We start from the raw sequence: 14,871 nt of genomic DNA on the forward strand, positions 1-14,871 counted from the left end.
CAGTAGAAAAGGCGCAGCCTATACGCATGCGCAAAGTCTGGCGTGTATTAGACACGGAAGTAGCTAACTGTCATATGACTGCGAAAGGGAGGCTAACTAAAATGTCGCTAATCTGTGGATGAAAACCTTCAAAAGGTAATCGAAGTGTCATTAGGTCGTAGGGCGTGGTAATGGCTAGACGCTTAGTAGCTGCTTGTTTTCTTGGTGTAGGTAATTTTGTTTTGTAGCTACTTAGTTAACCTAGCTATCTTATTATGTAAACTAAGATGCTCGGGAAAGCATTAAAATTGACTACAGTTATTGTTGGGCTTAAGTTACCTAGCTAGCTATATATCGGTTATCTACTCATGTAAGTATTTTATCTAGTAGGCCAGTCTAATATTTGCCATATTTTCAGCTAAATCATTGCTTTTCTGTCATTGTTTTATTTGTTGTTGCACCACTAAAATAAAACGTAGCTTAGCCTCTCTACCTTAGCTAGTTAGCTAGTTTAGCTGCATTATTTTGCGTTACCCACCGTCAAGGAAAGTGTTATTCATAATATTCATTTAATTTTCTAGTATAACTAAACATGCAACGGAAGGCTGAGAATGTGTAATTTACCGAAGATGGCTAACCTTATTCCTTTGTTATATTAAATGTGTTACGCTTCACATCACAATTAACACAGGTAATTGGAAACAAGTTCCTGTAGTTATAATACAAGTGGCCTAATTATTTTTAGCTAATCTGTATTTTTTTTTCTCGTTTCTACTAGAAATGGAGGAGATAAGGGTGTCTCCTGACTACAACTGGTTCCGAAGCACAGTGCCCCTGAAAAGAGTATGCTTTTTCAATAAAATATTGCCTATTTTATATATCATGCTGGTTGTATTGTCTTAATGTTTGTGTTTGAAAATGAAGTGCTATTTATTTATGGATTCTTAAGTCACTCTGTATTTTCATCATTTGTATCATGTGACACCCTTGTGATCCTGCACCTTCAAGTGACTGATTCGGCTGTTGCCTTTGTAAGACCTTGCTGTGTTTATTGTCTTTAGATTATTGTGGATGATGATGACAGCAAAGTCTGGTCACTGTATGATGCTGGACCAAAGACCATCAGGTGTCCAATAATCTTCCTCCCCCCTGTGAGTGGCACGGCTGAAGTTTTCTTTCAGCAGATTTTGGCTCTCACTGGCTGGGGCTACCGTGTCATTTCGGTAAGTGGTAAGCTACAAGGGCACTCTGAAAGTTTGAGAGAGAGAGATGATTTCACCATGTTTCACCATGTCTGTTTTTAGTTTTGTATTTAGAATTTGTATTTCCTGGAACACCATTTCATGGTGTTTCATATAGGTAACTGCCTGAAAGTCTCATTTAATATTGCCTTGACATGGTACTGTCAGTATGTGAATATGTTCATCATAACCATCTAAGGACTAAAGGTAAAAGAAGTAATGCATAAAGTAGCCTGGACATATTCAGCAGAGCTTTTCATTATGTCAATTTTATATATTTACATACAGCAGCACTTTTTTTTTTTTTAGAATGAACTTTCTCATTTAGAATAATAACAGCAGTGTCTGCAATAATGTTTCTCTATAAAATTGAAAATGTCCCAGATGACATTGATACAACTTCTATACAGCTAAGGCATGCAATGCATATTCTTGTAGCTCCAGTATCCTGTCTACTGGGATTTACTGGAATTCTGTGATGGATTTAAGAAACTTCTAGACCACTTGCAACTAGATAAGGTTTGGCAAACAGATTTTTTTCTTTAGTGTCTTACAAAGAAAACCTCTCCACCGTAAAAATAAGTATATTAATCCTATCTCTTTTATCACTAGGTTCATCTATTTGGGGCATCTCTAGGAGGATTTCTGGCTCAGAAATTTGCTGAGGTCACACACAAATCACCACGGGTGCATTCTCTCATCCTGTGCAATTCATTCAGTGACACATCTATTTTTAACCAAACCTGGACAGCAAACAGGTTGGAGTTTGCATTTAATATGTTGAATTTTATTTTAAGATTTTGTATTCTGTAATATTTTGTCATTTGTTTTAAGAATGCTCCTAAGTCCATTCTCCTGAAAAACCTCATGTCTCCTCACATTTAAAAATTCATTTTCAGTTTCTGGCTGATGCCAGCCTTTATGCTTAAGAAGATTGTTCTTGGTAACTTTGCCAAAGGACCTGTTGATCCCAAAATGGCAGGTGCCATTGACTTTATGGTTGATAGAGTGAGTATTTAATAATTATGCATTCTTTTTATTGGTTCTTGTTTACAATTCTGAGCATACGTTATGAGTGACAGTGATTTCATTCAGAGAATCATGCATCTCAGATGCACCAATGAAAAAAATCATTCATGCTTCTGATTTCAAGCCTCTCTCTCTCTCTCTCTCTCTCTCTCTCTCTCTCTCTCTCTCTCTCTCTCTCTCTCATTCATATTCATATTCATATTCATATATATATATATATATATATTAAAAAAAATGCAGTACACAATGATGGTGGCTAGATGATGTGTTGGGCAACCAAACCTTTGTTCCAGTGCCTGGAGCAAGTTTGTTTCATTCCTTGTTGATTAGGTAACAGAGCCTGTCTGTGTGTTTTTCAGCTAGAAAGCCTGAACCAGAGTGAACTGGCCTCTAGGCTCACACTGAACTGCCAAAACTCCTATGTCGAACCTCACAAAATAAGGGATGTTGCAGTCACCATCATGGATGTATGTTTTGCCCTATATAACATTTTATTACATGATTGTTGTATCACAAGTGTTTTGTTTTGCTTCAGCATACTTGTGTGTCATTGTGTTTCCTGTAGGTTTTTGATCAGAGTGCTCTTTCCAATGAAGCAAAGGAAGAAATGTATAAGCTGTATCCCAATGCTAGAAGGGCTCATCTCAAAACTGGAGGGAACTTCCCCTACCTTTGCAGAAGTGCTGAAGTTAATCTTTATATCCAGGTGAGTTCAGTAGCTTCACAGGTGTCTTATAGTAACTGATTGCTGAAAACGAGGATTTGAAATTCTCGTCACAATACGGCCATAACATACGGTGGTGATGTTCTCTGTAGATACATCTCCGACAGTACCATGGGACGCGGTATGCTGCTATAAACCCGGCTATGGTTAGTGCAGAGGAGCTTGAAGTGCAAAGGAGCACCCTGAACACCTGCAGTCAGAGTGATGACCATTCATAAGAAGACCCTGCTGTCTCACAGACTACTATGAATTTGCTACAAAAGCATTATATGCCATTCCTTCACATGTACCATCACACACCAGAGCCACCCCCTTTGGTCTCTTGCTTTTCTATAATGGATTCAGTCAAAACAATGGACTAAAAGAGCCTATTTTTACTTTACAGAAAAATATTTTGATAAGTATTATAGCTGTAGATAATATGATCTTGGGTACTATGTCAGAGCAAATTTGACAGAATGACATTTTGAACTGGTTGCCTTATGTGATATAAATACTTTGCATCTGATAGAATTTGCACTTGTCTGTTTCAGCCAGGTTGGTTGGTTGGTTTGTTCTTTTGGAGTCGAGTTTTGTTATTATAATTCTTGCACTGATTAAAAGTATAACATGCTAATATACATTTGGAAGTTTGAAGTATATTATCATATAAATTATTTATTTTCTGACTAAGCTCAGTGATGAAACAATTGTTAGCTGAATGGTTACTCCCTAGCGAATACGACCAAAGCTAGCCAACAAAACGGCACTGAAAATAAAATCTGCATAAATCCTGCAGGCTAGTCAAATGGGACAAGGTTTTAGTTTATCTGTATTCCTGATTCATGTTTGATCATTCTTGTGATTGGAGGAAAGGAGAAATTGGGCATTTCACAAATTATGTACTTAAATTTCTATTAAATATTAAAATCAGAAAATGGCTAAATAATACAAAACAATATGATTTGCATTTTCATCAAAGACCTCTAAATAGGCTAATGATTTAGCAAAGTATTAAGTTTCTTTCATTCTATTGGCTAATTTTCAGCGTAGAAGATGAATTATTCTGGAATATTCTCTACAATATGACTCAAAATTGCATCAGCTTTTATTGCAAAATCAGTCTACTTTAAGTCTCTACTCCTCTGCAAAGCCTCCCCAACTGCCACTGCACAGGTTGAGAAGTTCCCAGCATTTTCTTCTTGTCCTGCTCTCTGTTGTGGTTCTTCACTTGCACCCAAACCTCTAGTGTTTTGAGTCCAAGCCTCAAAAAGATGCTTCTCAGTTCTTCCTCATGGAATCTCAGATGTGTAATAGTTACTTCCATGAAATGCTGGGTCACTTCCAGCCCTTGGTGGAGCAGTAAGATTTCATGAAACAGCTCACACTCTGTCTTACTCTGCGTTATTTCTAGTTCACATTAAAATACTTTTCTTCAGATTAATTCTCTCCACAAATGGATTTTCACATATACTTTTGAAAGTAGTAAATTTCAGTTTAAATGGTTTTGAACCATTTGGACTGAAATCTTTTATCATTCCTAAATTATAATTAACAACAGTTAATACTGTCTGCATTTCTAAGTGAATAAATTAATATGTCAACAGGATTTAAAAAAAAAATATGAACTGTTTATTTGGCCCTCATATAAAGTGCAGTAGTTGTTTTGCTTTTAAATAATACACAAGTAATACACATATATATGTACACATAGTGACCAGAAGATGTTAAAGCTGGGATCAGGATATATGCATTAGCTAAAATGCAACCTGAGTGTCCTCTACAGAAAAACATAATTTCATTTTCTATGTACAACAAACTTGTGCCATGTCTGTGACAAGCTGATCTCAAAAAGAGAATATTCTGATTTTAGCTATAAAGAGATATATTTATAGAGGTATATTTCAGCAATTAAACGTTTTGTTTTTTTCCCCCCACTAACACAGGTGAAAGCATACCATTATTTACTTCACACATGTATCAGTTAAAAGTGAATCACAGCACAACACTCATGACAACTCATGCTATTTCTCAGAAAAACATAAGGATATCTGATGTATGATACAATCATGCATTGTACACACAATAATCTTTTTCAAATACAAAAACAATATATCTATATAAAGGGTATTAACTTTAGTAAATTGTTTTAAATGATTTAACCGGAATAGATTTTTCCTCATGTTTGAAACACAGGTAACACAACTGTATACTCATGTTTTAAATCTTAACAGCGGTAAACTAACAGAGGTAATCCAGTGTCACATTTGAGCAATATGCTTGTAGCCCTTAAAAGATGACTAAATCAGGGTATTTATGAGGAAGAGGGTTTTTCTTGAAATGTATTTCATGTTGTCAAACATTCTGGCGCATATCTGTAGCTGGATTGTATTTCGCAGTATTCTGTTTCATTTTGCAGCAGCCATTGCAATGTTCCTTTGTGGGTTTCTGAGGCCTTCCTCCTGACCAATGCTGCCAGCGTGGGTCATTTTCTGAGCCCCACCAGCCTTCACATCATAGCACACTTCTTCGGAGAGTTCTGGTCTGCATTGGCCTGATGCCGTATGCTCTCTGTCAGAAAGGTTCCCATAACCAAAGTGATCAAAGCAGCAATACAGAATTATATTAAAGAGAGGTATGCTTCAGGTTTAACAAACACCTTCTCACCTGCCAAATCCATTCTCGAAATTCCCATCAGACCTTCATATAAGCCCTTAATGGGGTTTTCTCTGGCAACCAACACCCCGTGCAGCCAAATCAGCAGCATACGATGCCCATGTTCCTTAAAGCTTTTTGTGCCTGATGGTGACATACACAGCCACAGGTAAAGTGCACAAGTACACTGCACATTTACTTCCAGATAGGTTTCTTTATGTTCCAGAATGGAGCACATATCGTTTCTTCTTCCTGTCAAAACCACTATGCATGTTTAAAGGCGGTACCATGTCTGTCCAATGGTACCATACCTGTCCACTGGTGTTCTATGGCTCGGATGTGGGCATCTGTGAAGCACCAGTGCTTAGCCAGTGACTTCCACTCCCCAGGCCTCATGTATTTTGTGGCTAGCTTCCATAATATGGTGCGGAAGTGCTGCATCTCCTGCTGATGATCCTGCCTGAAGCTCACAGCCCTTCCCACCAGGGAATCTGAGTCACTTTTGACATTGTCCTATAACAGTGAGGCAAAGTCTCTGCAAAAGACACCTGTCTGAGGGGAGGGGGGATTATGTGTGGGTCTTGGTGTGGGGCAGAACTCCTACTCGTACAGACGTGAATTACGATGAGTCAAGTGTGACCTGACCTCCCTACCTGTTCCCACTTGTAAAATCGATCGGCTTTGATGATCATGTCGACCACATTGACATGGTTGCCTCTGGCCGCAATATCCAGCGACGTCTTTCTTTGCTGAAAACGGTGTGTGAAACAAGTAAGTCATTATTTAATAAAACAACTGTGCAAAATAACCTGCATTAGGCTGGGGCACGGGGCCGAACCTTGTCGAGCAGCTTGAGGTTGACCCCAGCGATAAGGATCATCTCCGCTATGTTCTGGTGTCCGTGCTCTGCTGCTATGTGCAGTGGTGTCTGAAGCCACTGTGGGGAGACATTACAGTTGCTGTCAGTGTAACAGCAGTGTGTGATGTAGAAAAGACTCATACTGAGCTCTGATATGGGAGGGAAGAAACAGATTTAATAGACCTTTCTGGAAGGGATAAAGCTTGGGAATGCCAATGACTGATCTTTAATGCTAAAGAGAACTATTTTATTTGGGTTTTGTTTCGATTTTATTTGGATTTTACAAAAAAAGAGAGGCAGGTTTAGACAAGGAATGAAGGCATACACTCACACTGTCAAAAATGTCAAGGTCACATTCTGCTTCAATAAGTATTTTTACAATCTTGGGGTAGTTGTTAAACACAGCCAAGTGTAGTGCTGAATTATGGTTCTGGCAAAGAACAAAAAGGAGAAACATGTTTTTAATTGGTGAGGTCCAGTCTGAGGTCAAAATCATCATTTACTATACAATTAGAATATCACAAGAGGCTTTTCTAAATTTATTCCCTTTGTTCATTCAAGCTAATCAAAACTTTAACATTTTGCAATTAACCCTCCCTCAAAGATGTTAATAACTATGCAGTTTAACCTCATGTGATTAATTTAATATCCAACAAATAAACATCATCAATGTTCAAGGTCTGTATGTGTTGTTTTTCACAAGCACACTATGTGTCAGTTGAGCTCTATGCTGTTCTAAATGTTTGTACTTACGACATTCACTGAGTCCAGACTGACACCAGCCTCCACAAGCAGCCTAGCCAATATGTCAAAGCCACGCTGAGCTGCAAAGTGGAGCGCAGTCATATTTCTCTAAAAAGAGATAAAGGGAAATATGGATTACTATACAGCTAATGTAACTCACCTTCATCTAGTTCTGAGTTTATGCTGTGGAAATAGATCAATATCATCAGTAATCCTAATCCTGGCTTCATGACACAGCATAAATCTTTAAAGTAAAGCTGTATTTGAAAATAGCTGAACACTCCCACCTGGTGTAGATAACGTGTCTGAAAACTTGGAAAAGTGATTTATACAACAGATGTTGTGTCAGCAGAATGTATAAATAAAGGTGGATTACACTAATGATTATAGTGAATCAGCTACTGCACATATTTTGGTATTTACTGATGTGTTCACACCAAAAATGCCTAGTATAAACGGTGTTTATATTGTAATACAGAGTGTTAAGGTTAACCTATTTGTTCTGTTTTTACTCTATAGTCCTGGAGCACCAGTTACAGGTATTCAGTTATTTGTTGATTGAGGTGTACCCCATACAGCTCACATTTTTTATAACGGACCTGACAGCAAACCTGAGGTCATAATGTGCTTTTGTATCAACGTACGTTGGTAAGTTCGTTGACGTTGCAGCCGGCCTCCACCAGCAGCCTGACACACTCATAGTGCCCGCCATCCACAGCCAAGTGTAAGGCCGCCATACCATCCTGCCAGAAAGTGACACACAGCTCATATATTCCACTGGCCACAGAGGAGTGGGATTGAGGCACCAGCAGAAGCAGCTTCGCATCCATACAAAGTACACACTGGGCGGGGCACCCAAGCAACTTCCTTACGATGTTCTTCTCGTTGATGCTCTCAGTTGTCTCCAGAACCTTCCGGAAGGCCTCGGCACTGCCACGTTTTGCCGCCATATGCAGTGCAGTGTTTTCCTCCTGCAGGCACGGATGTCACATTGGTGTCACAAGTCTCCACTGCAGAGCTTGTCTTCACATTAGCATTCATACTTCTACAAAAACCCTCAGATACAATGCTTTTCAACCCCAAAACTGATTGTTTATGAATGGTTTACAACATGCATTTTTCATCTAATCCAGTTCATTATCAAGCCCTTTATGAGGATACAGAGAAAACTTTAAAACTCTGTAGGACAGTGGCACCCAGGACTGCACTTGGAAACTCCTGCTTCATAACACTGATCCAGACCCACTGTAGATCTACCAAACACGCCTATCTGCAGCATTGTTTCTAAAATTCTGACCCTTCAGACCATGACTCGTCAACCATGAGCCAGGAAGCATGCTGCTCGTGATTTATTTTTTGCTTCCCCTTCAGCAGACGGAGGTTAATTAGTCAGGAGCTGGGCCGGGGCAGGACGGGTGCAAGCCTCCAGCCGTGGCTTACCTTGTCCTTGAGGTTGTGAGCACAGCCCATACCGATGAGGAACTCCATCACCTCCAGCTGTCCATGCTCTGCTGCTAGGTGAAATGCTGTCTTACCTGACTGACCAAGACAACAAGATGGACACAGGTTAGAGGACAGTTAGACGGAGTCCTAATAAACCTCAGCATTACATCAGTGCTGACTGTTTGACACAAATGGTCACTATATAAAGTCTGCAAAGTCTTTAAGATTCTATAAAAAAGGTTTTTCGGGGTTTATTTTTCTTAGCAAGCACAAATGGGGTCCTATGTGAAAACTTCAGGAGATGTTTATTGCATTATAAACATATAATGTTCGTATGTTTTTGTTTATATTTGCAAAACAAACTTCAGCAGCTACTGCCAAATTTATTTTTGAAATTTGCAGTCAAATTGGAGAAGTATTGAAAATCAAAAGTGACAGCTCAGACCTGAGGTAGTGTATGACTATGTAAAATAACATAATTTCAACATAAGATGCAAACAGGCTATATAGTACAAAGGTCTCTTTGACACTGTTTTTAACACTGATAATGGTATGGTAAAGCTTGCTTTAACCCCTGTAACTCAAGTTTCTCTGGGTGGTGACAAGATCTTGAGTCGATAGAGTCAACAAACTTCTCTTATATTTAGGCATTGTTTAACGGGATTGTTACCCTGGTGTTTGTGTGGTTATCACTATTCTCTATTTATCTTTGTTGAGCAAAAGCAACTGTTTGCCCATGCAACAATGCAGCTGCACTTCATGTCACTGCAGTGCTGCAAATGGTCCTAAATCCTAATCCTAATCTGGTCAGCACTGGTCGTCTGGTCAAAAACTGATGAACAGGGCAATGGTTGAGTGGCAAAGGTACATGGAAACAGACTGGATACACTTTGTAAATGTACACATATACTAGGCACATATAGGATAGGTTTACCTAGTAAAGCAGCCAATGAGTGTAGGCACAAGGTAGGTGTTTCTAATAAAGTGTTTGTTGAGTGTAAATCACTAGGCAACCAAAGGAACTAGGCAACCAAAAATACTGTTCTGAATTATATGTCATGTGGAATTTGTGTAATGTTGTCCTAACAGATTAAACACCTCACCAGTTCCAAGTTCTATATACCAAGACAAAAAAAATAAATGTTAAAACATAAAACTCTCAATAGAATATAAACATTTGCAGAAAAAAAACAACAGTCTTGATTTTCTCGACATCCCATTTTGCAAAAAAAACAAAAACTCATGGAATATTCACGTTACTCTTGCATCCCTAAATTGGAACAAAGGCACCAAATCTGTTAACAAATATTCTGTGCAATGTTATGCATTCTTCTAGGATACATGAGTGTGCAAGTCATTGGAGTATGAAAAAGAAAAATATGGATCATCACCTTGTCAGGTTTATCAAGTTGCATGTCTTCCAGATCCTCCATAATGAACTCCAGAATATGGATATGGCCTCTCTGGGCAGCACAGTGCAGAAGGTTTAGCCCATTCTAAGGATGCCCGACGGTATGTGTTAAATAGAAGCATCAGTTTTGTACTGTTAAACACTCAATACTGATAAAAACCTTCTGAAAGATGTTTAACCAATAAGACTGGATTAATTAAAGCAGGCACTTAAAGTTTCTCTCCTGTCATTGCTATGGGTTGTTCCATTGCAAGGCTGTGTAAATTTTTTTAAAGCTTTTAGTTTCATAGATTCAACAGCATGGACACAGGGTAAAGTTATTTATTTTAGTGTAATAGTTAAGCAGAAAAAAGACTGATCCATTATGAATGCCTTACTTTGTTTGTGCAGTTTAGCTTTGCACCAGATGAGACAAGAAACTGCAAGATTCTAAGGTGGCCGAACCATGCAGCCAAAAGTAGTGCATTCATCCCAAACTGTAGAACAAACACATGGATCTTGTAAAATCAGGCACTGTAGCCAATAAAGTGTTAATCAAGTTAATCAGAAGTGCAATGTATTTTTACTCATTTACTATGATGCAGTTTGCACAGTGATAACATCATCTTTTTCTTCTTGTTCCCTACTACAACTATTTAGTTTACCACAAGGAGATACATTGCAGAGTTTTGGAGAGTTAGGGAGACCATTTTAATGTTTACCTATTAGTACATACATTCAATCCGGTCAAATTAAGCCACAGCTTCAAATGCACCAATAGGATGTTGCAAATAGAGATGTCTCGAATGGGCCCACTGTGAGCCTGTCAGGTGAGAACATAAAATTTAGGTGCAAGGGCTATACGGTCATGCACTATCCTTTATATTGCATTTCTATTCCTTAATTTTGCCATAAATCAAATTTTTTAATTTGAGAAGATAAAATGTAAACATATCATTCTCTCCCAGATATTTATGCTAAGAAAACATTCATTTACCTTCTGTACTAGTCACCTATACTGGTCACCCTTAGAATAATCAGACACAATTGATTATTACATTAATTTAAAAAAAAAAAAAAAGGCTTACCAGACATTTTAAAGAGGAATTATGTGTAGTACTCGAGGTGAAAGCAACAGAGCAAAGTAATTTTTCTCATAATTCGTCCAAAGAAGTATTAGAACACTTTATTACTACATGGTGACTCTTACAAAATTCTGCAGCGCATCTGACTGCTGCAAACTCAGTAGCTGTGGTGGGGAACAGATCAAAACTAATGATGTGACAAAAGTTTGTGTCAAATTTACATTCCAGTGAGAGGGTTTCCGCTCTGATGCTTCTACGTACCCTGTCCGCGTCGTCCACGTCCGCGTCGTAGCCCAACAGAAGACGCAGCGCCTCCTCGCTGCCCGTCCCGGCGGCCCAGTGCAGCGCCTTGCGGTCCACCTGCACGCGCCCAAGGAAGGACAACATTTAAACAGGAAAGCCAAACATTCAAACATTGACATAGAAGCCACGTGTTCTTAGTTCTAAGGAAAACAAAAGCCAGTGACAGCTGTTAATATTAATCAAGACAAACAGCAGCTAATGCCGAACTTAAAAAGAAATGTATCTTGGCGTTTACTGTGCTGTCAGGCGGCAACTATTGCTGTACAACGTGAGGTAAGGAGCCATATCCTGCGATAAGCGGACAAAGCAGGGGGTTTCCGTTACCCTGGTGCATGACCGATCAAAATAGAGCTTTCCAAATGAGAACCAAGCACGCAAGGCAAACCGTAAGACAACTTCCTGTGAGCCGGCTTCCTTTCATTTTCACGTGCTCCTAAAAAAACTTTTTTTATTTATTTATATTTTTTTATTTTTTTTTACCCCGCTTAAAAGTAACAAACTGTGTTGATTTATCTTAGAATGTAATGTGAAACATAAAAATATAGATGCTCTTGGGTTTTTTCACAAAGAAAATGGCCATTGCTATCGTTGGTCCGAAATGCAGACTTTTTGAAAAGGGTTGCATGCTGAAGGTTCTGACAATACTAAGGAAAATAAAAAAAACTACAGCCTTCCCTAATCGGCCTGGCCCGGTACTGTTTGCCACAGTTCTCCTTACTTTATTTTTCACTTTGACGTCCACTCCTCTCCTAATGAGGTCCAACATCATCTTTGTGTCGTTCCTTTTCGCAGCATCATGGAAGGCCTTCTCTGAGCGCAGCACTGAAACGACAACGCATCGATGGGTGCCCTAACCGAAGTCCTCCTGTTGAGAGCTCCTGTACTCTGTCGCGGTATATGGATATGTCAAACGTGTTATTTTTCACCAATTTTGGTGGGTGTATTAACATGCTATGCCCAGTAGCTACGTGGGACAATCAGTGAATCTCCGTCATAGTCGGATTTTGTTATGCATATACAGTAAAACAGCAGGGCGGAAGCTGTAGGCCAGTGAGAACAAATTGGGACAAGTGACATGAAACTGAACAGCCGGAGTTTTCTCCAGCAAAGAATTCTGTTCCAACTTTCAGTAACAGTATTTAGGTAATAACTGTGTAATTGGGACATAGCCCAGTATTAATGCAACCCATGACATTTCATTGCATAAACATCAAAGCTAGCTATCCAGTTATAACGTTTCAAGGAGATTTTCCGAAACAAGGCTTTTTGTCATGCAGGTGACAAACTTGAAATAAACGTAGCTAGTGTGGACGTGATATGCCAGTAATAATTATCATAGAGCACAGAATACGTTCTTTATACAAAGTCTGTCAATGTAACTGGATTTTGGTTTAACGCAAAATAATCAAAATCACAGAAAAATACATTTAAGGTCCATGAAGAGTATGTAGCTAGTGAAATCCTTCAAAGAGCGATATCTAATAGCGCAACCCCATAAGATACAACCTGAATGAAAAATGCCGTGTCGATTAACTAGACAGCGAGTAAAATCAAGCACACACATCATTTCTAAAAAATACTCCCTTGACGAATACATTTTGGCGCCAGGTTCTGTAAATTATTTCATATTACATGCACCTTACTCACAGATATCATCCTCATACACCAAACCGTCATCCATTCTTTTGGTAAGTTTATCTGCGGTGAACAATACTATACTGCCAAGATCTTCATTTTGGAGAATCGCCTTCCAAGGGGACAAGGACTTTTAAACTGTCCCAGCTGGAATTCAGATCGCTCAAGCCTGCCGCTTTACAGCCATATATCCGGGTCTTGTTGGACCTGAAACCCCCCCAAGCCCATGTATTGTATTCGTTAGGCAAACAAAGCCGATATTTTCGCTTAATTGTAATGATAAAAAGCGTGCCTAATCTGAAAAGCCTGTCCAACGGGAATGTTTACAGTAGGCTACATGCCAGGGACAAACTAATTAACCCCCTAATTTAATGATGCTGAGGCATTTTTAAATGCCTAGATTTCCCATTACTTCCCGTCTTTCTGTCCTTTTCTCTTTTTCTTCATAACTTTTGAATAGAGGTAGACCTTCGTGAAACTAGAGTGGAGATTTACAGCACAGTAAAATGCGGTTCTTTATTGCAAATACAAATGCGGTTATGCTGGCTTGAGCGTGGACGTTTTGAATAGCCACAAGAGGGAGCAGTTTCGGGAACATTGTGGGCTAGTCAATGCCCAGATGCGTCAGGCTGAGCCAGAAAGTGGGAATATCTTAAAGGCTTTTAAAGGTTTTTATTTTCCCACTTGAGACCAGGCCCTTTATTCCACTATAGGTGCTCAGAAACTATACAGGCATTTTACGTTTACAGCATTTAGCTGACGCTTTTATCCAAAGCGGCTTACAATTATGACTGAGTACAACTTGAGCAATTGAGGTTGAACAGTGGCAACTTGACAGTGGTGTGACTTGAACCAGCAACCTTCTGATTGCAAGTCAAGTACCTTAACCCCCCCCCCCCCCCCCCCCCGTAGGCTTATATGGGCAGAGGTGTACATGTTCAGCTACCTGGCCACGCCAATCTCCTAGTTGCTGGACCAGACTAACATCCAATAATGTGGTCTAAGTGCTGTGCTCAAGAGAATGATGGCAATGCTCAGATAGTAGGGATCTTACACCTTGACACTGTACAGCCTGTAGTATCCACCTTGAATCAAATCTCTTTGTAGTAGGTAGGATTGGAAAAATGACAATATGCCCCCACTAGACACACACAAACAGCCAGTTATTTATTTCAGTGCTCACTCTGTAATAGACTTAATGATGTTGTTTCATGGATGCCATGTTATCAAATAAGACGTTAAAAATCTGTCATTAATTTCTTAGGTATTGCACCATATGTATGAATATATGTATATGTATGTATGACAGCCAAAATATTGAAAGCAGTGGATATGTGCAGCCTTTAGAAAAGCAGAAAAACTCTTGGCTGGTTCATGGCTTAGCCAATACTGTTTCTATGGAAACAAAACATAGTTCTAAAACACAGTTCCAGTCCTATCAGCAGGGGGAGACAGTGAGTTGTAATTGGAGCAATGCTTTCTTAACGGCGGCATCACTTCCTAACGTAATTTCGTGAAGTGCAAGAAGTCACCTATGTTGTGACATTTTTTCAGCTCTCATTTCAGTGCTGTTAATAAATAAAGTGGCCTAATCTAACACACACACACACACACACACACACACACACACACACACACACACACACACACACACACACACACACACACAGACACACAGATGTAATTTGAATTTGCATGATGCTTTCATCAGTATTAAACTTAATACATGGTTCTTCTGTTCCAAAGCATGTTTTGGTCTGCTGCACACTTAATTTCACTCAATTTGTTTGTCCAGACCACTGATA

The 14,871-nt window shown here is 39.2% G+C and overlaps 2 protein-coding genes across 6 annotated transcripts; one reads left to right on the forward strand and one right to left on the reverse strand.

Annotated features, from left to right (window-relative positions):
• The first annotated feature begins 48 nt into the window (after positions 1–48).
• On the forward strand, positions 49–3,593 carry spg21 (SPG21 abhydrolase domain containing, maspardin). Of its 4 annotated transcripts, none has more exons than XM_027004489.2 (10): positions 50–135; positions 561–670; positions 758–822; positions 1,041–1,202; positions 1,659–1,739; positions 1,833–1,978; positions 2,120–2,228; positions 2,609–2,716; positions 2,815–2,955; positions 3,066–3,593. In XM_027004489.2, exons 3-10 carry the CDS (start codon positions 760–762, stop codon positions 3,189–3,191), a joined length of 936 nt encoding a protein of 311 aa, XP_026860290.1. In that variant the 5' UTR covers positions 50–135; positions 561–670; positions 758–759; the 3' UTR covers positions 3,192–3,593. The 4 variants fall into 4 exon arrangements, with proteins under 4 accessions (XP_026860289.1, XP_026860290.1, XP_026860291.1 ...); XM_027004490.2 differs by lacking the exon at positions 50–135 and adding an exon at positions 165–349; XM_027004488.2 differs by lacking the exon at positions 561–670 and having other exon boundaries at positions 49–135.
• Positions 3,594–4,579: 986 nt separating this feature from the next.
• Positions 4,580–13,246, reverse strand: ankdd1a (ankyrin repeat and death domain containing 1A). 2 transcript variants are annotated; one of them, XM_027004525.2, is made up of 15 exons: positions 13,079–13,246; positions 12,150–12,253; positions 11,390–11,488; positions 10,442–10,540; positions 10,045–10,116; positions 8,651–8,749; positions 8,083–8,181; positions 7,855–7,953; positions 7,220–7,318; positions 6,798–6,896; positions 6,446–6,544; positions 6,261–6,356; positions 5,919–6,120; positions 5,620–5,751; positions 4,580–5,523 (listed from the first exon to the last, which is right to left on the reverse strand). In XM_027004525.2, the coding sequence occupies exons 1-15, from the start codon at positions 13,110–13,112 to the stop codon at positions 5,462–5,464; spliced, it is 1,494 nt and encodes a 497-aa protein (XP_026860326.2). In that variant the 5' UTR covers positions 13,113–13,246; the 3' UTR covers positions 4,580–5,461. The 2 variants fall into 2 exon arrangements, with proteins under 2 accessions (XP_026860326.2, XP_026860328.2); XM_027004527.2 differs by having other exon boundaries at positions 10,045–10,149.
• Between the last annotated feature and the right edge of the window lie 1,625 nt (positions 13,247–14,871).

This window comes from Electrophorus electricus, chromosome 1, assembly GCF_013358815.1.
Source record: "Electrophorus electricus isolate fEleEle1 chromosome 1, fEleEle1.pri, whole genome shotgun sequence".
NCBI lineage: Eukaryota > Metazoa > Chordata > Actinopteri > Gymnotiformes > Gymnotidae > Electrophorus > Electrophorus electricus.